The sequence below is a fragment of the Dama dama genome, chromosome 14 (assembly GCF_033118175.1).
Source record: "Dama dama isolate Ldn47 chromosome 14, ASM3311817v1, whole genome shotgun sequence".
Taxonomy (NCBI): domain Eukaryota; kingdom Metazoa; phylum Chordata; class Mammalia; order Artiodactyla; family Cervidae; genus Dama; species Dama dama.
In genome coordinates this window covers 46606621-46631872 of record NC_083694.1, presented here as the reverse complement: position 1 = coordinate 46631872, position 25252 = coordinate 46606621, and the positions used below count along the sequence as shown (strand labels likewise).

Below are 25252 nucleotides of genomic sequence, written 5' to 3'. Positions count from 1 at the left end.
CCACCTCCCCAGACCCACGGGCCTCCCCTGCCCCAGCTGGAGGACTCAGGACTGAGTTGTGGGCCAGCCTGGACCCAGACTCCAGACCCGGGCATTGTTCTCTCCCTCTGTGTTTCCCGCCTGGGACAAACCCATGGTTTGTGGAACCTGCACCCCGCCTGGGTTCACAGCTAAGCTTACTGTCTCCCATTGTGTCATGGGGGCCTCGGAGTTTGGTTAAGAACTTCCCCTGGTTTCCTCGGGCCCTGCTGGAAAAAGCAGGCAAGCCAGCCAGGCACATCCTGTTTTTGTGTTTGTGTGGGAGCTTGGCCGGGAATATCTGATCAAGCAAAGTGGGCCGGGCGGGCTGGACCCTCCCAGGCCTGAGGAAGAGGGGCCTGGCAGGGGGCCGGCTGCCCATTGTCTCTTCTGCCCACTCCCTCAACCAGCCACCCCTGCTGCCTGCCCCTGAGCCAGGGGTGGGGGGTGGGGGTGGGGGTGGGAGAGGTCTCTAGTAAGTCCCCTGATGAAATGGTCTGAGGTGGGCCTCAGCCATAGGATGGACCCCATCTTCTGTTTGTTAACCCCTTTCTGGTGTCTTACCGAAACCATTCAGTTGTTCCCCAGCCTAAACCCTGAGGGACTCCAGACACAATGAAAACTCTTTCTTTCTCAGTTTCATCCCAGCCTCCCACAGGGCCTGGCTTGCAGCAGGCAGTCTCAGGCAGAGAGGAGAAGTGCTGCTAAGGCCTGTGCAGCCCCCTCCCTGCCTCTGTCCCCCAGCCCCAAGGCAGGCACAGGATTCTAGTCGGAACCCTGCCCACCAAGTGAAATGAGCAATGCCAGGAGAAAGCAGCTCCCTTCTCCTCCCCAGGCAAGCCCTTGGTATCTCCAAGGAGCAGACAGGCAGCCCCTCCAGTCCATGTCACCACATCCTGTGCCACGTCAGTTGGCTTTGGCTTTCCATGGGGGAGTCCGTTCTTACACTATTGAATTTCTTTTTAGCACTTTGCCTGCAGTTATGGCCTGCTGCCACTAGGTGGTGGTGGTGTTTCAGGTTTATAAGTCATCTTTTAATCTGAGATTCAGATAGCTATCTTAATTTTGGGGATTTCTCTGGTAGCTTGACTTCCCAGATGGCTCAGATGGTAAAGCATCTTACTACAATGCAGGAGACCCAGGTTCAATCCCTGGGTTGGGAAGACCCCCTGGAGAAGGAAATAGCAGCCCAGTCCAGTACTCTTGCCTGGAAAATCCCATGGACAGAGGAGCCTGGTAGGCTACAGTCCATGGGGTCGCAAAGAATCAGACATGACTGAGTGACTCGGACGTGACCGAGTGACTTCACTTCACTTCACTGGTAGCTCAGTAAAGAATCTGGTTGTAATGTGGGATATCTGGGTTCGATCCCAGGTTGGGAAGATCCTCTAGAGAAGGAAATGACAACCCACTCCAGCAGTCTTCCCTGGAAAATCCCATGGACAGAGGAGCCTGGCAGGCTGCGGTCCTTGAGGTTGCAGAATTAGACAAGATTGAACGACCAACACTAACTAAATTTTTTGACCACTCAAAAAAACGAACAAAAAAGGGTATAATTCTGTCTTCAGCCCAAATTAACCATTAGGAGTGCTAGCCAGGGATCAAGCCAGCAGGGCTTGCTGGCTGGTTTCAAAGTAAGGCGCTCTGTGATCATAACTGTCAATGACCTGCTTCACCAGGGGGCTGGCAGGTGATGGTCAGCTGCAGCTCCCCCAGCCTGGACCCTGGACTGTGACGGGGTTCCAAGCAAGGACCAGAGCAGGGCTGGCTGCAGAAAGTGAAAGAACCCAGCCCAGTGGCCAAGAAGAAGGTCACTGTTTCCAATGATAGCCTGCTTGTCCATGACCCATGCTCAGTCATCCAGGATTCCCAGGTGTGAGGGTGGGTCCAGGTGCATCAAGACGGGTGGTGCAGGGGAGCCCCATGGCCTCTCTCTCTCTCCTGCCAACAGATGTCAGCCATTGAGACCATGACGGAGAAGTTGGAGAGCTTCGCGGCCATGAAGGTGGACTCTGGCAGCTCCCTGCAGCCCCTCCCACACCACCCCTTCAACTTCCGGTCCCCGCCCCCGACGCTCTCAGACCCCATCCTCAGGAAGGGCAAGGAGCGATACACGTGCAGGTGAGATGCGGTGAGCCCCTGGGGCAGCCCCAGCGAGGTGGCCACAGGTGCCACATGGGCCCATGAAGCTGCACTTCCAGGAAAAAAGCTCAGTCTCAACCAGGGTCTGGCATGGTAGCCCACCGGCTACCCACCGGCCATTGTCCCCTTGAGGTCATTCCCTGAAAATATCCACATGTCCCCCCACCAAGCTGTGCTCCAGTGAACACGAGAAAATGCAGCCTTGGCCAGCAGGTTGGAATTTCCAAGCCGGAAGCTAAGGCTGTTGGTCCATGTTTAACCCCAGCTCTGGGGGTGGTGGGAAGCCCAGTGCTAGGGAGAGACAGCCCGTCCCTGGCTGCGCAAGCCTGTGCAGGCCGGGCTAGGGACCGAGAAACTGCCTGGGGCAGGGGCACGGCCCTAAGCGGGCGGGCGTGGGCCAGCGCCGGCTGCCCAGTGGTGTGTGTCCAGCCTCTCTGTGACACTCAGCTGGGCCCCGAGGCCAAGGAGAGACTGAAATCCAGGGTGTGCAGTGGGTTACCTGCCCCCAGGTGTGGGAGAAACAGCACCAGAAAATACCTGGGTGCCCGCATCTATGGCAAAGCGCCTGCCTGACGGATCCCTCCCCCACCGTCACCCCCCAGGTACTGTGGCAAGATCTTCCCCCGGTCAGCAAACCTCACGAGACACCTGAGGACGCACACCGGGGAGCAGCCATACAGGTAGGAGCCCGCCCAGTTGGGGTGGGGGAGGCAGACTCATGGCAGACCTCCCCTTCCCCTGCCATGGGACGGGCAGCGGGTGGGAGCAATGCTTGACCTTGCTCCAGGTCACTCACTGGGTCGCTGTGTCCTGGCCACTCAGCCCTCACGCACCTGGGAATATTGTAAAGATCAGGCTTCTGGAAGGTTCCTGCCCACTGACTTCGGAGGGTGTCTGGGAGCAGCCCTCTCTCCTGCCACTGGGGTGTCAACTGGAGAATGAAGCCAGGCCCAGGGGTGGTCTGTATGGAGGGGGAGCCTCAGCGTCACCGCCACCCAGCCCACCTCCACTCACCTCCCCACGACCACTGGCCATTGCTGACCTCAGCCTGGGCACGGGACCAGGGTGAGCCCCTCAGGCAGGGTGGGCTGGTCTCAGAGAAGAAGCCCCATGCAAACTTGGATCCTACCCAAGCTGGGGGCGTCCTGAGGATTCACCTAGGTGGCCCCGACCACCCTGGACGGGAGCCCTGCCTGCTCTCACCTCGCTCCTCGGTGCCTCGTCCCCTCCCTGCAGAATGTGGCTGCAAGCGTGTGGGGGCTGCGAGAGCCTCTACATTTCATGTTCACAACTGGTGGGGACATCACCCCATTTCAAAGCCTTGGAGCCCCAAGCTCAGAGATGCCCCTAACTTGCCAGGGTCCAAGCTCACGGTCATGCTTGCCGACCATTCTGGCCTTTTCCCTTGGTGCCTAGGGCATTTGTCGGGCAAGAAAAGAGCTGAGGATAACATCCTGGCTTTCGGGGCCCCAGGAGTCCCAGGGGATGGAGACCTTAAGACAAATTGGGGGATGCTGGTCCCAATGTCAGGACGATATCCTGGGCTGTCTGGTAGACAGCGGCCGTCGGGAGCAAAGGGTCTGACATTGTTTTAAGTGGGCAGCATCAGACTTCTGTCCTCTGGGCACACAGCTGGGAGTGACCCATGGGTCCAGGAGAGTGAGGGTGTATCCCCATCTCTGGGCAGGGCAGCCCCAGGGACTCCTGCAGGCATCACAGCCCCCAGGCCCTGTCCCAGCCGGGTAAGCATCAGCTCAGTCATCTGCTCAGTGCCCTCAGCTGGCCCCCAGCACACAGCCCCCCAACCCCGTTCCCCTCCAAAAGTGACTTACAACTTAACAAAGGCGGGCTTAGCCTGCTTCTCTCCCGGACAAGGAGCCGGGTGTGTTTCCGTAAGGAGAACCAACTTCTGGACAGGGTTGCATATAAGAGCCCCTAGGGGTTCAGGTCCATGTTTATAGAAGGATTTAATTATCATTGATTTCTTTTGCTCTTTCAATCTGTGAGTTTCGACGCGAGTAACAATAATTGCTTTGAAAGTTGGCATTGCAAATCCTGACCGTATCTAGCTCAAGGCAGCCACAATGAGGAGTTCAGGGTGTGGGCCTGTCTTGTGACGTCACTGGGGCATCTGGCCTCACTTTGGGAATTGGAGGGGCTTCAGTTGGAGGAAGGAAAATGCAAGTCCATCCACAGAAGGCCAGTGCTGGCACAGGCCAGGTCACCCCAGTGACGCCAATGAAAACCGCTGCCGCCTGTCTGTACCCCACATGTGTGCACTGCGTGTGTGCCCACGGAGGCCCGGCTGGTGGGTGGGTGCCCCCACAAGCAAGAGAAAGACAGACCCCTTAGTGTGACAAACCTCTGCCCGGCTGGGCCGGTGTCTTAGTTTAGACATCTTTGAGTGGGGCTGGGAGACGAGGAGCAGTTGATGATGTTTTTTCAAGCTCCAGCACGTAGGGCTTGTTGAGATGTGGGAAGGAGGGGGGCTGCTTCCTCTGTCCTGGCAGCCTGTCCAGGGTCCCTCCAGCTGCTGCCCAGAGGTGGGTGGGGGGTCTTGAGTCCCACTCTGGATACCCGTGGGCTGGCTGTGGGCTCCTGATGGGACCTGAGACTCCGGCTCTAAGGATGCTCACCTCCCCCCATCTGCAGATCGTTTCCGCCACAGCTCCCCGTCCTGCTAGCTGTGTTGAGTCCACGTGCCCAGCAAGGTCCTGTTACCAGGGTGGCACATATGTGTCTGGTCTTTGTTCATTTTATTGTTAAGCCTGGGTTACAAAGGGCTTCCTTGGTAGCTCAGCTGGTAAAGAATCCGCCTGCAATGCAGGAGACCCCGGTTCGATTCCTGGGTCGGGAAGATCTGCTGGAGGAGGGATAGGCTACCCACTCCAGTATTCTTGGGCTTCCCTGGTGACTCAGATGGTAAAGAATCCACCTGCAATATGAGAGACCTGGGTTCCATCCCTGGGTTGGGAAGATACCCTGGAGGGGGGCATGGCAACCCACTCCAGTATTCTTGCCTCAGAATCCCGATGAACAGAGGAGCCTGGCAGGCCACAGTCCATTGGGTCGCAAATAATCGGACAGAACTGAGCAAATAAGCACACAGCACAGGGTTACAAAATCTCTTCTTTCTTTCCTTTCCTGGTTTTTACAGTTACCTAAAGCCTTTCTCTCTCTGGTGGCTGATGTGGTTCCACTAGGTCCCAGAGTGGACACAGCCACCCCCCAGGGGCCATTTCACTCTCCCCACTCAGCGCTGTGTCTTCAACACCGCTGGCTTCCCCAGGGCGGGAGCAGACGCGGTCACAGCAAGGTCCCCTGGCTGCCCGCTGCCTCGGCTGGCCAGTCTCTGCTTGCCCATTCCTGTTGGAGTGCAATGGTGTGCTATTTTATATGGCACAGCCATAAATTTCACTAGCCACTTGTCAGCTTATTTACAACGCAAATTCCAGCTGCTCTGAGAGCCCTGCTCCCTCGCAGCCCTGGGCTCACCAGTCCCCTAAATTTCAGATGCACTTCTCTGGGCCATTTATTTAGATTAGAACCAGGAGAGGGCCAGATTCAGAACCCTGTGACCAAATTGAACGCGTGGCTGCTCTCCCGGCCCCTACCGCCAGCCGAGGTTGGGGAGTGACGGTGCTCAGGCCGGTGACCGAGCTCCTCATCCAGTCCTGTTTCTCACTCAGCGGTCCCACTGCTCCAAGATGCTGCACGGCCGCTCACAGAGGGTCCCTGCTTTTCCAAAGACACAGGAAAGGAAAGCTGAGTGTGCAGATATCCATGTAGACCAAGGCAGGCACCCCATGCAGCCTGTGGGAAGGCTGTTGGATGGGCTGGGGCCAGCTTGGCCTTGTACTTGCCCTACAGGCGAGCCTGGCAGCACTGGGGGGTGAGGGTTTCTGTGGGTTTGAGGGTGTGTCGGGGGCAGAGTTGAGAAGCGAGACAGTGCAGGCAGGGATATAAAAGTCCTCCTTTCTGGACTATTGAGAGGGAGTCGCTGGGTCAGAGCACATGTGAGCATCTCTGCTCAGCCCAGCGGGGAGAGGGTTTTAAGCCCCGGTCCCACTGCTTCGTCACCCCGGCTGTAAAAGAAAAGACAGCCACCCTCCTGGTGCCGGCAACTGGGACGTAGGTCCAAGTCAAGGCTGCTGAATGTTACGTGGCTGTGGGAGGTCTGAGGCCCCACGTCCTCGGGGCTCCCGGGGTCCCGGTGGCAGCTCAGCTGGCCCAGCAGGCCAGCCCCAGGGCCACAGGGGTGGCTGGAAGGAACTCGGGGGGCTAGTGCATGGATCATGGACAGCTCTTAGCCCATCTGCTGTGGAGGCAGCCAGCATGAGTCTGGCCTCAGGCAGCATCTGGAAGCCTCGGGAACTGAGTAAATGAAGTCCCAGAATCACATCAGGGGAGCAGTCTGGGCTCCTCCAAGCGGGGCCCATCCCACAAGTGTTATCCCCTGGGTGAAAGTGTTAGTCACTCAGTTGTGTCCAACTCTTTGTGATCCCGTGGACTATAGCCCACCAAGCTCCTCTGTCCATGGGGATTCTCCAGGCAAGAATACTGGACTGGGTTACCATTTCCTCCTCCAGGGGATCTTCCCAACCCAGGGATCAAACCTAGGTTTCCTGTGTTACAGGCAGATTCTTTACCGTCTGAGCCACCATTGAAGCCCTACGGGTAGGGGGAAGCCACCCACAGGTAGGGGTGGGAATTTGGGGGCTCTCACCCTCCCACCACAGAGAGCTGCCACCAGATTTGAGCAGGAAAAGCTCAGCCCCAGGCCCCAGCGGCCAGCCGAGAGGTGTCAAGCTTCCTGTCTCAGGGACCCAGGGATACTGGGTTTGCCCGGACTCCCTGGGCAGGGCCAGCTTCTGAATGTCAAGTGTCAGGCCAGCGCCTCCTAAGTGGGCGGGCGGCACTGGGGTGAGAGGCCAGGGCCCCGGAGTGTCCTCAAACATGTCCCCGTCCACATGACTGAGTGCTCGTGACCACTACGCTGTGCTGGAGCACAGCCACCAGCCCCCACAGGAATGCCAGGCTGTGTCCTCAGGATAGGTCCCCGCACCTCCCAGCCACACCCTCTGAGCGGACTTAGTCTCCCAAGCCCTGCCCCGCCACACTGGCCGCATAGAAGGGCCTGCCTGGTCAGCGCTCTGCCGTGCTCGCCTCTCTGCTTCTCATTCCACGGGAGCCTGTTCCCAAAACAGGGAAATAGCTGAGCTCAGGGATGGATATCTCAGTGCTCCTGTGCCTCTGAGCCTTGGAGGGGCATCCCTGGAGAAGTTCTGAGACCAGAAGCATACGAGTGTACCCACCAACACATGTGCACACCTACCACACATTTACCTGTAAGCATGCACATATAGCCCCACATGTGTGCATGAGCAAACTGACACACAGGTGTGACTGGAGACTCAGAGCCGGAGTCCTCTTGCCGTGGCCCCGCTGGACATGCTGGGTGGGTGGGAGTGGCCGGCCAATGGTGACGGCCTGGACCCCTGCGATGGGAGGAACCCTCTCTGCAGAGTTGTGCTGTGGGTCCTTAGGCCCCCGCGCCCCACCCTCTCTCTGGTTCTTGCTTCTTGGTACTGGTATCCCTCAGGCCCTCACTGTTGGTCCCCTGTGGTAACCTGGGGGACACCCTCCCTCCCTCCTCTGCTCTGGGAGAGGCCCCACACCCACAGGGACCCTACACACACCAGACATCTCATATTGCCCCTTGTGGCAACTTCATGCTTTGCTCTGATAAACTTTGTGTCATGATACTCCAACAACCGAAGCGTCTGAGGAAAGAGTGTCTTTTTTCACTTCCCAAGTGTGCCATGCAGCCTGGCAGCAGATGCCCCTGGGAGGGCACTAAGATAAACCAAATGCACAGTTCTGGGGGCACCTCCACCAAAGGGGTCTGTGGGCAAGAGGCCATCTGATGGAGCGAGGCTGGGAGCCCCCATCAACCTGGGGCAGAGGAGGGTTGGTGTGGCCCTACAGCCTGCTAGTGGATTGGCAAGCTGAGTCCCCAAGGGCAATGGGTCTGCTTGAGGACCCATTAAGAGGAGTTGGGACCAGGCCAGAGTAGGGGTCTGTCTGCCAGGGAGGAAAGCTGCAGGCAGCGGGTCTGGGCTCCCTTCCGGAAAGAGCTGCTGCGAGCATCTTTCCTGGTGCTCGGCCGCCCCCTTGAGGCTGCCTGGAGCACGCCACCCTCTGCTGTGGACTCTGGGCTGGGCGGGCAGGACAGCAGAGAGGGGAGAGATGCCAGGAGACACCAGAGAGTCCCAGTGCTGCCCACCCCAGGGCACAAGCCCCAGTGGTCCCCTCTGCCAGCTTGGGGCACAGTCCCACAGCATCCGCCGCCCAGAGTCAGGGATGCGGGGGACACCTGCTTCCAGGGACACTTGGCTGGTACCGCCTTCCAGCTCTCCGCCGTGGTCCAGGGGCCTCAGGGAGGCTGTGTGGGCAGGGGCTCCGCTGAGGCGCCGTGTCTTCCAGGTGTAAGTACTGCGACCGCTCCTTCAGCATCTCCTCCAACCTCCAGCGGCACGTGCGGAACATCCACAACAAGGAGAAGCCCTTCAAGTGCCACCTGTGCAACCGCTGCTTCGGGCAGCAGACCAACCTGGACAGGCACCTGAAGAAACACGAGCACGAGCACGCGCCAGGTGGGGGCGCAAGGGGCGGCCGTGGAGGAGGGCTGCGGGGCCTGGGGGGCCTGGGGGATGGGGTGATGGGCCACGGGTGAGGGGTGCGGGGGGCAGGGGTTGCCTGGAGGATGGGGGTGACGGGCCACGGGCGAGGGGTGCTGGGGGCAGAGGGGTGCCTGGAGGACGGGGGTGACGGGTGGGGGGTGGGGAGCAGGATGGGAGGCTTGAAGGATGGGGTGATGGGTCGGGGTGTGCTGAGAGCAGGGAGACGGGGACCTGGAAGGATGCGGGTGACAGGTCGCAGAGGTGGGATGCTGAAGATGGGTGAGGGGGGCCTGGAGGATGGGGTGATGGGTGGGGCGGGGTGCTGGGAATGAGGAGGGGGACCTGGAGGATGGGGATGATGGGTGGGGGCGGGGAGCAGGGTGGAGAGAGGAGGGCAGAGGAGGGGGCACACAGGCTAGTCCTAGGGGAAAGTTTGCAGAAACCCCTCAAGCCATCTTCCCTCAGGGGAACCTTGTACGCTCAGGTTTCCCTAAGGGGGTGTTCCCTAAGAGTGCCCCACATGTGCACCCCTCCAGCCACCTGTCCCCTCCCGCTGTGCCACAGAGGGCGGGGTGCAGCCAAGGGGTGCCCTCCTCTGATGCTCCCCACTCCCCGCAGTGAGCCAGCATGCGGGGGTCCTCACCAACCACCTGGGGACCAGCGCCTCCTCCCCCACCTCCGAGTCGGACAACCACGCACTTTTAGATGAGAAGGAAGACTCCTATTTCTCTGAAATCAGAAACTTTATTGCCAACAGTGAGATGAACCAAGCATCAACACGAACGGACAAACGGTAAGAAACACATCCCAGGGTCCCAGGAAGGTCTGGACTCTATATGGTTCCCTGTATGGTCATGCTCACAGCAGGCCCCCACCATAGCACCAGAGACCCCAGGCCCACAGCAGAAGGCGAGGCCTGCAGGTTCTGCAGCTGGCTCCCTTCCCACCCACCACCCCCCTGCCTCAGCTCTCTGCATCTGCAGAGAACAAGCACCCCGGCCGGATGGCGGGTGTCACACTCTCGGTGCCACCAGCACACGGGCCTCAATGCACGGTTTGGCCTGCAGTGTTAACACGTGCTGTGAGACATCATCCAGCTGAGGGCTCCTTTTGTTAGATCCACCATGCCTCTGAACTCCAGGACAGACTCATTCAATTTGACACACGAACGGTTTCTAGCAAGAGTGCTGCTCCTTTAAACACACACACAGGCAGGAAAATGGAAGAATTGGGATCCTAAGATGTAGAGGCTGTAACACATTCCCTTGATCCAAGCCTCAGCGGCAGAGAGACTCAGAGACACTGGACTCCTAGTGCTTAGGGACATGCTCCCCTGCTTCTGCAGAGGAAATGAGGCCCCGAGGACTGGGCGCCTGGCTCCAACCCTTCTGTCCATGGGTGGGCTGCCAGCCCAGGGCCCAGTGCCCTCCCACCCAGGACACCCGGCTTCCCGGGGGCCTGTCTGCTCCCCGCAGGTGGGCTGCATCTCCTTCACCCCTGGGATTCCTGAGGCAGAGCAGGAGCACTGAGCAGACCTTCAGAATCCACAAGTGGGCACATGGGCTTGGCGCTCGGGCTGTTTCTGGTTCTTCTGAGTCTTAAATCCATGTCCAGGAAGGTGATCCCACCTGGTGCCTGGGTGGACTCAGAGGAGGGGACATGGGAGAGGCTGGCCGTGGGCTGCATGTACCAGAGCCCCACCCTGCCAGGCACCAAAGACCTTGATATCAGGGGGCGGCCAACCAAGTGCCTGGGTCCATCCCTGGCTCTAGTCACGTGTGATGGTCTAGTGGGAGCCCAGCCCTGCCATCTGTGCCCAGCGTGGCGAGCTTCATTCTGGCAGCACTCTGGGCTGCCTCTGAGAGCCATCCATGGTTCAAGCTCTGAGGTCTCCACCTTCAGAGTAAGTCATGAACCTGAGCATCCAGGAGTCAGGCCATGAGGCTGATAAAGCCTCCCCTGAGCTGTGGACCCCTGTGCCCAGGGCAGAGCCAGATGGGGAGCTGACAAGGACATGCCAGGGGCGTCCTCCCTGGGGTGGACAGCCCCCCAACGCTGTCCCTGAGTGGCAGGCCCAGCTCTCAGCCAGACAGAGGACACCCCAGGAGAGCCACCAGGAAAGATGGGGTGTCCCCAGAGGGAAGAGGGGCTGGCACCACCCTGACCCCACAGAGCAGCATTTCAGCCAAGGCCCCAGAGGTGGGGGCAGTGAGTGAGACTCAGACACCGGCCCCACACCCCTCAGAAAGCCCAGGGCAGAGCCAGCCCACAGACCAGGCCCTCGGACGGCCTCTCCCCACTGGAGGTGCCCCCACATCATTGTCAGAAGTGGGACCATGTTGACGGTTGATGTTTGTCAGCTAATGTGCAGAAAGTTCTAGGATGCTGGCAGTTCTGTTGGGGCCCAGTGTTAACACCATCCAGAACCAGTAGTCTTTTCTTGACAGTCCATTATAACTCAGGGCCTGCCAGGCTTCCTGATCCCAGAAACCCCTGGGCCAAACTCTGTTCCCTCCCCAAATTCCTCTGTTGACATCCTAACCTCCAGCCCCTCAGAGTGACCTGATTTGGAAATAAGATCTTCTCAGGTGTAATTAGTTACGATATTCTGAAGTCAGGTGGCCCATATCCGATAGGATTGGTGTCCTTAGAAAAGGGAGAGATTTGGGATTTCTCTAGTGGTCCAGTGGCTGGGAATCCACCTGCCAATGCAAGGGACGTGGGTTTGATTCCTGGTCTGGGAAGATCCCACAGGCCTCAAGGCAACAAAGCCACAACTCCTGAAGCCTGCACACCCTAGAGCCTGGGCTCCATTGAGAAGCCCCCACAATGCAAAGCCCATGCCCTGCAACTAGAGAGTAACCCCAGCTCACGGCAACTAGAGAAAGCCCATGCAGCATTGAAGACCCAGCATAGCCAAAAGTAAATAAATAGACTTTTTTAGAAAAAGAAAATGGGGACATTTGGACATGGATGCATGGGAGACACCACGTGAAGGTGAAGCAGAGCGGGTGATGCGTCCACAAGCAGAGGAGCCCCAGGGATCACCAGCAAAGCACCAGAGTCCAGGGAAGGGGCTGGGAGGAGTCACCAGCCCTGAGACACCTGCATCTGGGGCATCTATAAGAGGCTGAGCCCGACTTACCTGTGTGTGCTTGGGAATCTCTGGCAGAGGTATGGGTCAACAGTGGCCTGCTGCAGGGTCAGGGGCACTGACTACAACAGTCCGGGGAGCCCTGGCATGCCTGCATAGGTCCTTTTGAAGGAGGTTGCCATAGCCACTATTACCCCTACCATAGTTTGGCCTCGGGCCAAACTACAAGGAGGGAACACAGCCCCATCCATCAGCAGAAAATTGGATTAAAGACTTACTGAGCATGGCCTTGCCCACCAGAACAAGACCCAGTATTCCCCACAGCTAGTCCCTCCCATCAGGAAGCTTCTACAAGCCTCTTATCTTCATCCATCAGAGGGCAGACAGAATGAAAACCACAGTCACAGAAAACTAACCAAATTGATCACATGGACCACAGCTTTGCCTAACTCAATGAAACTATGAGCCATGCTGTGTAGGGCCACCCAAGAGGGACGGGTCATGGTGGAGAGTTCTGACAAAATGTGGTCACTGGAGAAGGGAATGGCAAACCACTTCAGTATTATTGCCTTAGAACCCCATGAACAGCATGAAAAGGCAAAAAGATATGACCCTGAAAGATGAACTCCCCAGGTCGGTAGGTGCCCAATATGCTACTGGAGAAGAATGGAGAAATAATTTCAGAAAGAATGAAGAGACAGGGCCAAAGCAAAAATAACGCCCAGTTGTGGATATGACTGGTGATGGAAATAAAGTCGGAGGCAGTAAAGAACAATATTGCATAGGAACCTGGAATGTTAGGTCCATAAATCAAGGTAAATTGGAGTGGTCAAGCAGATGGCAAGAGTGAACACCAACATTTTAGGAATCAGTGAACTAAAATGAACCGAAATGGGTGAATTTAGTTCAGATGACCATTATATCTACTGCTATGGGCAAGAAGCCCTTAGAAGAAATGAAGTAGCCCTCATAGTCAACAAAAGAGTCCAGAATGCAGTGCTTGGGTGCAATCTCAAAAACGACAGAATGATCTCTGTTCATTTCCAGGGCAAACCATTCAATATCATAGTAATCCAAGGCTGTGCCCCAATCACTAATGCTGAAGAAGCTGGAGTTGAACAGTTCTATGATGACCTACAAGACCTTCTAGAACTAACACCAAGAAAAAGATGTCCTTCATCATAGGGGTCTGGAATGCAAAAGTAGGAAGTCAAGAGATACCTGGAATAACAGGCAAGCTTGGCCTTGGAGTACAAAATGAAGCAGGGCAAAGGCTAACAGTTTTGCCAAGAGAACGTACTGGTCATAGCAAACACCCTTTTCCAACACATGACATCACCAGATGGTCAAACCAAAATCAGGTTGATTATATTCTTTGTGGCCAAAGATGGAGAAGCTCTATACAGTCAGCAAAAACAAGATCAGGAGCTGACTATGCCTCAGATCATGAACTCCTTATTGTCAAATTCAGACTTAAATTAAAGAACATAGGGAAAATGACTAGGGTCATTCAAGTATGACCTAAATCAAATCACTTATGATTATACAGTGGAAGTGACAAATAGATTCAAAGGATCAGATCTGATAGAGTGCCTGAAGAACTATGGATGGAGGTTTGTGACACTGTACAGGAGGCAGTAATCAAAACCATCCCCGAGAAAAAGAAATGCAAAAAGCCAAAATGGTTGTCTGAGGCCTTACAAATAGCTGAGAAAAGAAGAGAAGCTAAAGGCAAAAGAGAAAAGGAAAGATATATCCATCTGAATGCAGAGTTCCAGAGAATAGCAAGGAGAGATAAAAAAAAGTGTTTTTAAGTGAACAAGGCAAAGAAATAGAGGGAAACAATAGAACGGGAAAGACTAGAGATCTCTTCAAGAAAAATAGAGATACCAAGGTAACATTTCATGCAAATATAGGAACAATAAAGGACAGAAACAGTATGGACCTAACAGAAGCAGAAGATATTAAGAAGAGGTGGCAAGAATACACAGAAGAACGATACAAAAAAAGATCTTAGTGACCCAGATAACCAGGATGGTTTGATCATTCACCTAGAGCCAGACATCCTGGAATGTGAAGTCAAGTGAGCCTTAGGAAGCATCGCTACAAACAAAGCTAGTGGAGGTGATGGAATTCCAGCTGAGCTATTTCAAGTCCTAAAAGATGATGCTGTTAAAGTGATGCACTCAATATGCCAGCAAATTTGGGAAACTCAGCAGTGGCCACTGAACTGTAAAAGGTCAGTTTTCACCCCAATCTCAAAGAAGGGCAATGCCAAAGAATGTTCAAACTACCACACAATTGCACTCATCTCACATGCTAGCAAAGTAATGCTCAAAATCCTTCAAGCTAGGCTTCAACAGTATGTGAACCAAGAACTTCCAGATGTACAAGCTAGATTTAGAAAAGGTAGAGGAACCAGAGATCAAATTGCCAACATCTGTTGGATCATAGAAAAAGCTAGAGAATTCTAGGAAAACATATACTTCTGCTTCATTGGCTATGCTGAAGCCTTTGACTGTGTGGATCACAATAAACTGTGGAAAATTCTTCGGGAGTTGAAAATACCAGACCACCTTACCTGCCTCCTGAGAAATCTATATGCATGTTAAGAAGCAACAGTTAGAACTGGACATGGAACAATGAACTGGTTCCAAATTGGGAAAGAAGTATGTCAAGACTATGTATTGTTACCCTACTTATTTAACTTATATGCAGAGTACATCATGCAAAATGCCAGGCTGGATGAAGCACAAGCTGGAATTAAGATTGCCAGGAGAAATATCAATAACCTCAGATACGCAGATGAACTACACTTATGGCAAAGAGCAAAGAGGAATTAAAGAGCCTCTTGATTAAGGTGAAAGAGGAGAGTGAAAAAGCTGGCTTAAAATTCAACATTCAAAAAAATGAAGATCACGGCATCTGGTCCCATCACTTAATGGCAAACAGGTGGGGAAACAATGGAAACAGTGACAGATTTTAGTTTCTTGTGCTCCAAAATCACTGTGGATGGTGACTGCAGCCATGAAATTAAAAGATGCTTACTCCTTGGGAGAAAAGCAATGACAAACCTAAACAGTGTACTCAAAATCAGAGACATCTCTTTGCTGACAAAGGTCCATCTAGTCAAAACCATGGTTTTTCCAGTAGTCATGTACAGATCTGAGAGTTGGACCATAAAACAGGTGAGCACTGAAGAACTGATGCTTTTGAACTGTGGTGCTGGAGAAGACTCTTGAGACTGTTGGACAGTAAGCAGATCAAAGCAGTCAATCCTAAAGGAAAACAACCATGAATATTCATTGGAAGAACTGTCGCTGAAGCTGAAGCTCCAATACTTTGGCCTCCTGATGCAAAGAGCTGACCCATTGAAAAAGACCCTGATGCTGGGAAAGATTGAAGGCAGGAGAAGGGGACAACAGAGGACAAGATGTTTGGATGGCATTACTGATTCAAAGGACATGAGTTTGAGCAAACCCCGGAAGATGGTGAAAGACAGGGAAGCCTGATGTGCTGCAGTCCACAGGGTCGCAAAGAATCTAACACAACTAAGCAACTGAACAACAACAAATAGACTGGAGTGGAGAGGGACGATCCCTGCTGTTTGAGCCACAGCCATGTGCTGTGTTAGGCTGGCCCCGGGGACACTCTGCACCCAGGCAGCTGTTTGGAGGCCTGGCCACTCGTCCTGGTTTCCTCTCTGTCTGAGGCTGTCTCCAGCCGGACTCCCCACTCTGTCCCCGCTATATCCATCCCCCACCCTCAATGAGTGCTAGTGTTTGACGCAGGCCTCCCACGAATGAGTAGATTTCTGTGCAGGGCGAGGCAGGGTGCAAGGACAAACTGCTCATTTGTGGTCGCTGCTCCCACAGAGGGGGCTTATATACAAACGCACAGGACTCAGGTTTGATTAAATGACACACAGGGCTTTGCCCTGACCCAAGCTCCCCACCTTTGCTGTCCATCAGCTCTCAGGGTGGGGGCTATTCTCGCATTCCCCGGGAGGGCGTGGGCTCTGAGATGACAAACCCCGCCCAAGGGGACCTGCCAAGACCCAGGGAGGGAGGCAGGACCTGGCTCTGGGGTCCTCACCGCTGGTGGACAGACATGAGCCTGATGCCCAGCATCAAGGGAGACATGTGAGGGTCCTACCTGTCCTGGAGAATAGGTCAGCTGTCAGCAACTGTACACTCTCCCATGGAAAGATGAGAAGTGAAGATGGGGGTGGCCAAGAACTGAACCACCTGGGGCTTCCCAGCCTGTCCACTCAGCTCTGTATTTGGAGATGGTGACCACTTGGAGAAGACATCGCCTCTTGCCTTAGTACCTCAAGCAGGACCCCGAGTCTCTCCCAACAGCAGGGGATGGACTCCCATGGGCTGTGTGAGGTCCAGAAGGGGTGGAATCTGGGGGCCCAGAACTCCAATTCATGAAGCATGTGCCTTGCCCCCCATCCACCTCCATCCATGTGTGGGACACCTGCCCAGGTGGCCTTGGGCCCAGCCCATGTGTGGCCACGGCACCTGGTCATGAACTTGCAGATGAACTGAACAACGCCATTGTCATCTTCTCAAAGGAGTGGGCACGCTCTTCCTCACAGCTCATTTTCTCTTTTCAATAATGAGGCACAGAATGGGAAAGGCACCCAGCTACAGGGACCCCTGGGGATGAGGGGAGGGGTCTGGGCTGCAGGAGAGACAGCCCAGTCTCGGAAACACACTCACCCTAGAGGGTTTCCATTGCTGACAACAGCCCACTCCACGCGGCCCAGAGCTCCGGGTCCCAGACACCCCATCTGCAGAGGGCCGCTTGGTCCTCATGCCCTCGTGGTGGGTGGGGAAGAGTGGGCACTCATCAGGGTGGGGCCACACACTTCCTGCACTCTGAGCCTCCCTGGGGGCACCCCTCATGCAGGGCCCAAGTCCAGTGCCAGCTCCCAGGACCCCTTGCCCGCCAGGCCAGCCCCTGAGTGGCCCAGTGTCCACGCCAGCATGACGGGATCCTGCTACCCAGCAGTTCCCGCCCAGCTCCAACCTGGTCCTGGGCAGGTGCCCTTCCCTTTTATAATCACTCGAACAGTGGCTGAGGGCAAAGATGAGCCGCTCAGAACCCCAGCTCTGAGAGTCTAGTGACCGAGAAAGGCAGGCTGCTGTCAGAGGGGGCTGGGGGCATCAAGCATGGCGGGGAGCCAGAGCCACTGGAACCAAGTGGCTGCCTCAGGACATCTGTGGTCAGCTCCCTCCGTGTCATTTCAGGCCGGAAGTCCAGGACCTGGATGGCACCTCCCAGTGCCCGGGCCTGGCCATCAGGAAGCCAGAGGACGTGGAGGAGGAGGAGGAGGAGGAGCTGGAGGAGGATGATGACAGCCTGGCAGGGAAGTCCCAGGACGACACGGCATCCCCCACACCCGAGCCTCAGGGCACCTACGAGGACGATGAGGACGAGGAGCCACCCACCTCCCTGGCCGTGGGCTTTGACCACACCCGAAGGTGGGCACCTGCCCTCCGTGGGCCCCAAATGCTTGGGCCCCAGGCAGGGAGACGGGCAAGCACCGAGGGGGCGACCTCACTCCCACACCCTCCACCCTGCCAGCGGGGTTCTCTCTCCCTAGTAGGTGTTTCCGCTGCAAGGACTTCTGTGCACAGGTCAGGGTGAGACCAGGCCCGAAACTCACACACACACATGCACACATACCTGCAGACACATACACACAATGCACATGTGCACACACGTACACACACACGTACACGCGAAAATGTGCACATGTACACATGTGGACACGTGCACGTGTACACACAGGCACATGTGCCCATGCGTGCACGTGTGTGCACGTGTACATATATGCGCACATACATGTGTGAACACTACACATGCAACTACATACACACCCTTGCCCGTGTGGGCACATGTATACACATGTATACACATGTGTCGATGTGCATGTGTGTGCACACATGTGCAGGTTCATGTTTGTACACATGTATGTGTGCATGTGCGCGCACACACATGCTTCACCCAGTCCAGAAGCAGAGCAAGGCAGGCAAAGGCTGAGAAGGAGCTGATCAGGGACCCATGGGTGGTCTCCAGCCCTGCAGAACCAGGAGCAGTGACATCTGCCTCCAGCAGGCTGTGGGTGGGAATTGAGTACCAATGATTTTGGAAGCTGGCAGAGGAGAGCCTCTCCTGCTGCGTCCCCACTGCTCACCACCTACATTCAGCACCGGTGACACAACCAGCATTCAAGGTCCTCCTGGGGGTGGCTGGCAGATCCTGCGGGCCCTTCAGAGATGGCCCACTTCCTCCCACTTTGGGCCCTGAGAGTGGGCCTCCCAGAACAACCCAGATTTCGGGAACCAAGACCTCTGCCCCGCTCCCAGCCTGTCCTCCGTCCCCAGGGACCCAGCGCCCTGCCTGTGCTTGCAATGTGTGTGCATGCACTGACCTCCTCTGTGTCCTCCATCACTTTCCTGTATTCATGTGGCTTCTGTCCACGTGTCTGTGTGTCCATGCGTCTGTCTCCTGTGCATGTGGCTCGTGGAGACGCTGTGGCGTGCATGCAGGCACGGAGCTGGCCATGGGGCCTCAGAGAGTTGGCCGAGGCCAGACAGGCTGACAGCGGGCCCCTCTCGGTCGTTGGTGCAGGTGTGTTGAGGAACCACCAGGCGGTCTCTTAGCTTTGGAGCCGATGCCGACTTTTGGGAAGGGGCTGGATCTCCGCAGAACAGCTGAGGAAACGTTTGAAGTTAAAGATGTGCTTAATTCCACCTTAGATTCTGAGACTTTAAAACAGACCCTGTACAGGCAGGCTAAGAACCAGGTAGGTACCTACCAGAGCCTGCCCCGACCTCCCCCAGGCTGGATGGCAGGCCCCAGCCATGCCTCCCCCACCAGGGACCACCTCCCTTCTCTCTGTGGCCATCCCATGTCTGCATGGGGGACACCCAGGACTCTAGCTCTCCCATGCCCATTGCTTTGGCTAGAGAGACCCCCAAATGACTCCCTTTCCTTGAAAGCAAGGGTGGGGAGAGGTTGAGGGCAGATGAACGAGAGCCAGCCCCTCACAAGGGTGCTCCCCGAGTCCTGCAGTGCTCCTGGACGTGTGGGTCCTGGCCCTCACGTCCCCAGAGGGTGGTGTCCACCAGCGCTGTTCTCGTGGCAGCACTGGCCTCCCTCTGCCTCTGCCCAAGCAGGAGTGATGGCAGCCCAGGGTCCTCTTGAGGGACACTCCCCCGTCGGGGTCACGGGCCCCAAGCTGCAACTATGGTGAGTCAGCAGGGCACAGGCTGGCCGGCATGACTCACCCTCAGCCTAGGGGCTGCAGGACCCTGCTTGTTTTCAGCCTGAGGGACTTGGGTTCCACTCAGCTCTCCGCAGCCCACCCAAGTCTGAGCAAAAACGTCTGCGTGTCTGTCTTCGTCTCTTTACTAATCCTGTCCGGAGTGTGAACTTGGGTGGACACCCCGCACCCCACCTGCTCTGAGAGGCCCCGGGTCCCGTCCCCTCGCGCTCTGGGGGCCGAGCTGGGCTCTGGGCCAGAGGCATGTCTGCTCTTAGCTCAGAAATGCTGCACACCACGTCCCTGAAATAGCTCTGTGCCACCACCACGGTCTTCCACACCCGACAGGGCCCACCAGGCAGGACCTGCGCGTCCCTGATGGGGTCTCAGCAGTAACTACCAGCACCCTGGTCCCCCTGAAGAGCATGCCTGCCTGTGAATCCATGCTGATCACCAGGGATGTAGGGGCACCTGTGAGGGCAGATGTGCCCCCAAAGAGGCTGAGGGTCTTAGTGGCCCTCTGCAAAGATGCCTCATCTGCAGGCCAGCCCCCTACACCTTTGCCCCCTGCCTCACCTCTGGGTCTGAGGTCAGCTGGAGGGGGTGGGAGGCCGGGAAGGGGTGGGCTGGCCTGGGGTCTACAGGACCCACCCCGCACCGCTCACCTGCTATCCTGTGTGTACCCTCCCCTCCCTGCAGGCGTATGCAATGATGCTGTCCCTTTCCGAGGATGCTCCCCTCCACGCCTCCTCCCAGGGCCCTCTGGACACTTGGCTGAACATCGCAGGAGCCACACCAGAGTCTGGAGCCTTTAACCCCATCAACCACCTCTGACTGGCCTGAGAGGGGCTGGGGTCAGAGTCCAAGTGAGGCCACCAGGGTCCCCGACTTCCCAACAGAAATCTCCATGGCAGAAGACGGAGGCAAGGGCCTTGGGAGCCGGTGCGGCCTGGGGCTGAGGAGACCCCCCCACCTTGTCACCTGTGTCTGACTACTCCTCAGCGTCTGCTCCCCCTCCATGGTCCAACTCTGATTTTTGCAATGAAAACTCAGAACCCGGCATCCTTGGAGCCATCGTAGGGTTTCACCGGCTCTAAGCATCAGTCTTGAGAACGGCCTTCAGATGGTACAGCTCACTCTCCAGGCACAGCACTGTGGGCTGCCTCACAGAGTCAACCCCGTGGGCAAGGATGGGGTTTGAACCCCACACTGAGGCTGGTGGGCCTCTCCCGGGTGCCGTGTGACATCTGGGGAGGGAACAGACATCTGGGCGTGCTCTAAGGAGGGAATCGCCCTGACAATTTTTATAAAGAAAATGACAAGAATGATCCTTTTGGTAATCTTATTGACGACAGAGTCTATTTAAGCATGTGGTTTTAAAAATAGACAGTATTTTTAAAAAAAAAATCACAAAGTGACTTGCAAATTGTTTTTTAAAAGTAATTTTGCATTGCTTTGAAATCTCAGCTTCTTTGCAAACCCAAACCTGCCTGGGACCCAGCCCTGCGTTTGGGGGTGTTCTTTATACTGTAGATAATGGAGAGATTTTCTATCCCTGACTGTGTTTGTAAAGCCAAGGTGATTCTGGGCACCCCGGCCCCAGAACCAAGGGGCAGAGCCCACTCCCGGGAGCAGTTTGAGACTGTGCCTGGAGTCAGATACGATGTCCTGGGCTGGCCCAAGGCTGGGACTCAGAGATGTGCCTGTCATTGTGTGACATGGGATTCGTGCCAGCGGCCCCAACCCAGGGGGAGGTCAGAGCAGAGACTTGGTCCCCAGCGCAGAAGTGGCCAGGCCCCTCTGGCTCCCCCTCAACCATTCTACAGAAGGCGGGGCCCGCCGGTCATCTTGGGATCTCCAGCACCCACCCACCCCCCCTGCGGATGGACAAGGGGAAGGGAGTGGGCACCCCCTCCCCCCATAGGGGCTGCTGTGGGGTGCACTCCAAGGCTCCTCTGCTCCAGGCTGCCAAGCTCCATGCTCACCCGAGACCCCAGGACACAACAGCCACTTCGCTCTTTGTGTGGGTTCCTGGCGGGCGGGACCCGGCTCCAGAAGGACGGGAGTCCAGGTGCGACCTCCACAAAGAGCTAAGACAGCACAGCCCGGAGGGGACGGACCGCACCTCCCAGGACCAGGCTGCTCTCCACTCGATGGGCTTTAAATTATTCCCATAGGGGCCAATTTCAAATAATTGTTGTTGTTTTTTTTTTTTTCCCTGATGGAATTGACCTTAATCTGTATATAACTTGTAATTTTTTCTAATTCATTTCTTTTCTTATTTTATTTCTTCCTTAACAGTATTTTTGGCATTAGACATTCTTATTGTGAAGAAATAATGTTAATATAAGTATCTAGTGAAGGACCAAAACCGTGAAATAAGGTTGTGTGTTGTGTGATCAATAACCAGGGAGTGGGGCGATTTTTAATGTGCCAAATACCCCACGTCCCCCCCCCCCAATGAATCCTGCTGCCCGTTTTCCAGACAATCATGTGTTTTTGTTAAATTTGAGTTTCAGTTGCATTTAAGACAAGTGCTCTATTTATTTCTTTTATTGTTCGGAAGAAAAATGAAGACTAGCATCCCAAGAAGAAGAGAAAAAATACCTGCCCAAGTTGCCCTAAGAAATGTGTGAAAATACAAACAGTCATGGAGCGGCCCACCGTCCAGCCTCTCCAGGCCAAGACAATCGTCCGCCTGGGCACTGGGGGTTTGGCTTCGCGGTGGAGACCTGTGGATGGGGATCCCCAAGGGTGCACAGACCCGCAGATCCTAGCGAAAGGATTTGGCCTTTCCCAGATCCGGTCAAGGTACCAGACTCAGAGCGCCTTCCACGTGGGAACAGGCTGGAATGTGGCCCGCAGGGCAGTCGGAGAAGCTGCTGGCAGAGGAGCTGGCCGCAGCCGCAACCACAAGGATTTACAGACACAGCCGCTCACACCGCCTCAGAAGCATCCTTCACCCCACCCCCCGTGGACCCACCTGGTGTGTCGCAATTTCCAACTCTCCCTCGATCGAAATGGGACCCCTTTGAAAAATCAACCTCGGATACCACCTCCCCATTTCTGTAAACCCAAATTATATGATTTCTTCTGCTAAACAATAAGGTGTGTGCTTTTTATTGCGATTTGACTCTCTCTGTCCAAAGCAGGATGTTTGGGCAGGTAGAGGCCCAAGTGTCTGTTCCCTGCGGCCTGGCCCTTCCATTCACCTCTGGTCTCTCTGTGACAGTCATGGTTAGCTCTATGCAGCTGATCTCCTTAAACTCTGACTCTTTCCTTCTTTCCCAAGAACCCTGGCTGCACATTTTCAGTCCTGTTTTTTGTCCCCCTTGAAAATGATTAGAGTAAGCCCAGTTTCTCCTCCAGCCTGAGCATTTGGCAGATTTGGTGGCGGGGAGGGTTCTGTCCTTGGACCCTCAGATAAAGAGAGCACTTATTTCCTACACCTGGTGGGTCCATGAAGCCTGGGCTCAAAGTTGAGCGTTGTCCCAACCACAGTCAGCTGCCCCTCCCCGGGTCTTCTCTGCCCCCCAGGCTCCAGCACCAGCCACCTGCTCAGACCCAGGGGGATGCCCTAGAGGGTCTGGGAGCTCAGGCTGGAGAATTCCGAGAACCCAGCTTCATGGCACGGATGCAACTGGCGGCTGCCTGGCCGACCAGTGCATCTGTGGGCTGGTGGCTGGAGTCAGAGCTGTAAACTAGGAACCCCACTGGGCTAGTGTGCTAGGAACCCTTCACTCCAGCCTTGTCCACTTCACTCTCTGGACTGCTGACTCTCACCCCCAAGTGGAAATTCGGAAGGAGGTCTCCTCACCCTTCCCTCTTCTGCCCCTCAGACCCCAACCCCCACCTCGGGCCCAACCCTTTCATTCCCAGGACAAGCAGGTAGGACCCCAGGACTGCTGACCCTTTGGCCAGCCAGCCCTTCATAAGGGGGACCCAGAAGCCTCTGGTTGGAACCCAGAAGCGTGCATTCCTGCATCCCACCTGGAACCCTGGGGTGGGGATAAGTGACTGGGGTGGGCCTGAGAGACTGCCCAGCCCTAGTGGCCTTCCCATACAATGCCAAGAGTGCGGCCAGTCCACCCAGACACTGATTGGCCCTGTAAACCCTGAGGGCCCTTGTCCTTCTGCATCCTGGCTGCTTCCTCAGTGAACAATCGCAAAGCACTTGCCTGAACACACATCCCTTGTGTTAGCCCTGAAGCCTCAAAGCACTGGATTGTGGCGCCCCAGCCCCCAGCCCCCCCCCACTACTGCCCAAGTGACTGAAATCTACTGAGCTTATTCACTGTGCTGTCCTGGGAGGGGCAGGGGCAGCATCCCCGGGAGAGCACCCCGCACTGCTGCCTGGGGCGGTGGCGGGGAATGGACGGGGAGCCGGGCACCTCGCTCCCCTCCCGGCTGGGGACGCGGGGACACAGCTGCTCCTGGCCGGTGGAGGTCAGCCGGGTCTCAAAAGCCATGAATGTCTCTGTAGCGATGAGTGATACTGTGACTAAGACGTCCTCACAAGATGCCAAGGAGCGTCCCTCTCCTCCTGCCATTCCAGTGTTTATGTTTTCTTTCTTTTCTGTCACGGATTCATATTACCACTTGTGGGGAAAAAAAAAAAAGTAAAAGAAAATAGAATGAAAAGGCAGCTTATGTTTCCAGATGTGCAATTCACTCATGAACAAAGTTATCCTGAAGGTTCTTCTCCGCGCACTTCTCTTCCTCGTTCTCCTCCAAACGAGGGAAGCTGAGCCCCGTGTCCACACGGAACTTGGGGCATCCGTACGCGTACGCTGGTGACACTTCAAACCTGTGCGTCCATGTCATCCTTCGCCATCGTTACATTATGATTCGGTTTTTTTTTTTTTCTTTATTCTTTTTTTTTCTTTTAGAGCTGTATAATGTTGAAAAGAAATCAAGTGTAAATGTCTGGTTTTTCTCCATAATGTTTTTTTTTTTTTTAAAAAAAAAAACCATTGAGAAGGAGGCTGGTGTATGTCCCACGTCCCCCGATTGTAAATTTGCTTCTGTTCTAAGTAAACTGTGCATGGCTCGTGTGTAGTCATTATCGTGTCTGTTCGTGAAATTTTTACGAAAAGGAAAATCCCATAGATGCACTTATTAAATACGTGATTAGAGTCTGCGTCCTCAAGACTAGGAGTCCTGAACTGCCCACATGGAAGACGCAGTTCTTAATATGGAAATCGCTGTGGGAGAAGGAAAGGAAAAGATACCAAGTGTAGGAATCATTCAGAGAGTGACTCTGCAGATTTCATTTTGATGATGCTTGTGATAAAGACAAATGTACTTGTGTAGAGAAATGTCTTTAAGATGAAGCCTAGGAGAAGCTGATTTTGAGGTTGATGCTGTAGACTAGGACTGTATACCAAATGTAATCTTTCCGATGCTACAATGAATTTATACATGAGATTGATATGCAATAAATCTGTGTGCTTTTCTAAGCCTCTGTGCCTGCGTGATTCACCCAGGGAGAACAGAGGTCTCGCAAGGCTGGGGAGGGATGGTGAGAACAGACTCAAGAGTCAGGGCGTGGCCGGTGGGGAGGCTCACCAGCCCTGACGAAGAGCCCCTCATGCCATCCTCCTGTACCACCCCCAGGGCAGGTCCCCTTGCTGTTCCTGTTTTCTAGAAAAGAACAAGCTCAGAGGGGGCACCACCTACCCGGGACAGCCTTGCAGTGAGCATGCTGGCCTCCAGCTGTGCTGTCCTCCAAGTGTGCCCACCTCAGGACAAGGTGACCTTTAGGTATGGCCCCCAGGTGTGGCAGCCTCCAGGTGCGGCAGCCTCCAGGTGTTTCTACTCTCAATCATAGTGGCCTTCAGGTGTGTCCATCTCCAGGTCGGCCTACCTCTGGGCATGGCACCCTACTGGTGTGCCCACCTCCAAATGAAACTGCCCCCAGGTATTCTTACCCTTGCATGTCCCTGCCCCCAGCGCCCATGCCCATGAACTCTCACCAGGGCCTCTTGATGGAGGAGAAGCCCATCCTATATGGCCAGCCCCAAATCTTCCCCCCTC

The 25252-nt window shown here is 55.4% G+C and overlaps 1 protein-coding gene across 2 annotated transcripts in view; it reads left to right on the top strand.

Annotated features, from left to right (window-relative positions):
* Nucleotides 1–24658, top strand: part of PRDM16 (PR/SET domain 16) — a 338180-nt gene extending 313522 nt beyond the window's left edge. For both annotated transcript variants that reach the window (XM_061160551.1, XM_061160552.1), the window contains 7 exons: nt 1970–2139; nt 2763–2840; nt 8647–8816; nt 9462–9636; nt 17196–17429; nt 18583–18757; nt 19916–24658. In XM_061160551.1, the coding sequence (XP_061016534.1) occupies nt 1970–2139; nt 2763–2840; nt 8647–8816; nt 9462–9636; nt 17196–17429; nt 18583–18757; nt 19916–20050 (1137 nt within the window). In that variant the 3' untranslated portion in view covers nt 20051–24658. The remainder of the gene's footprint in view (nt 1–1969; nt 2140–2762; nt 2841–8646; nt 8817–9461; nt 9637–17195; nt 17430–18582; nt 18758–19915) is intronic.
* Nucleotides 24659–25252: the final 594 nt, after the last annotated feature.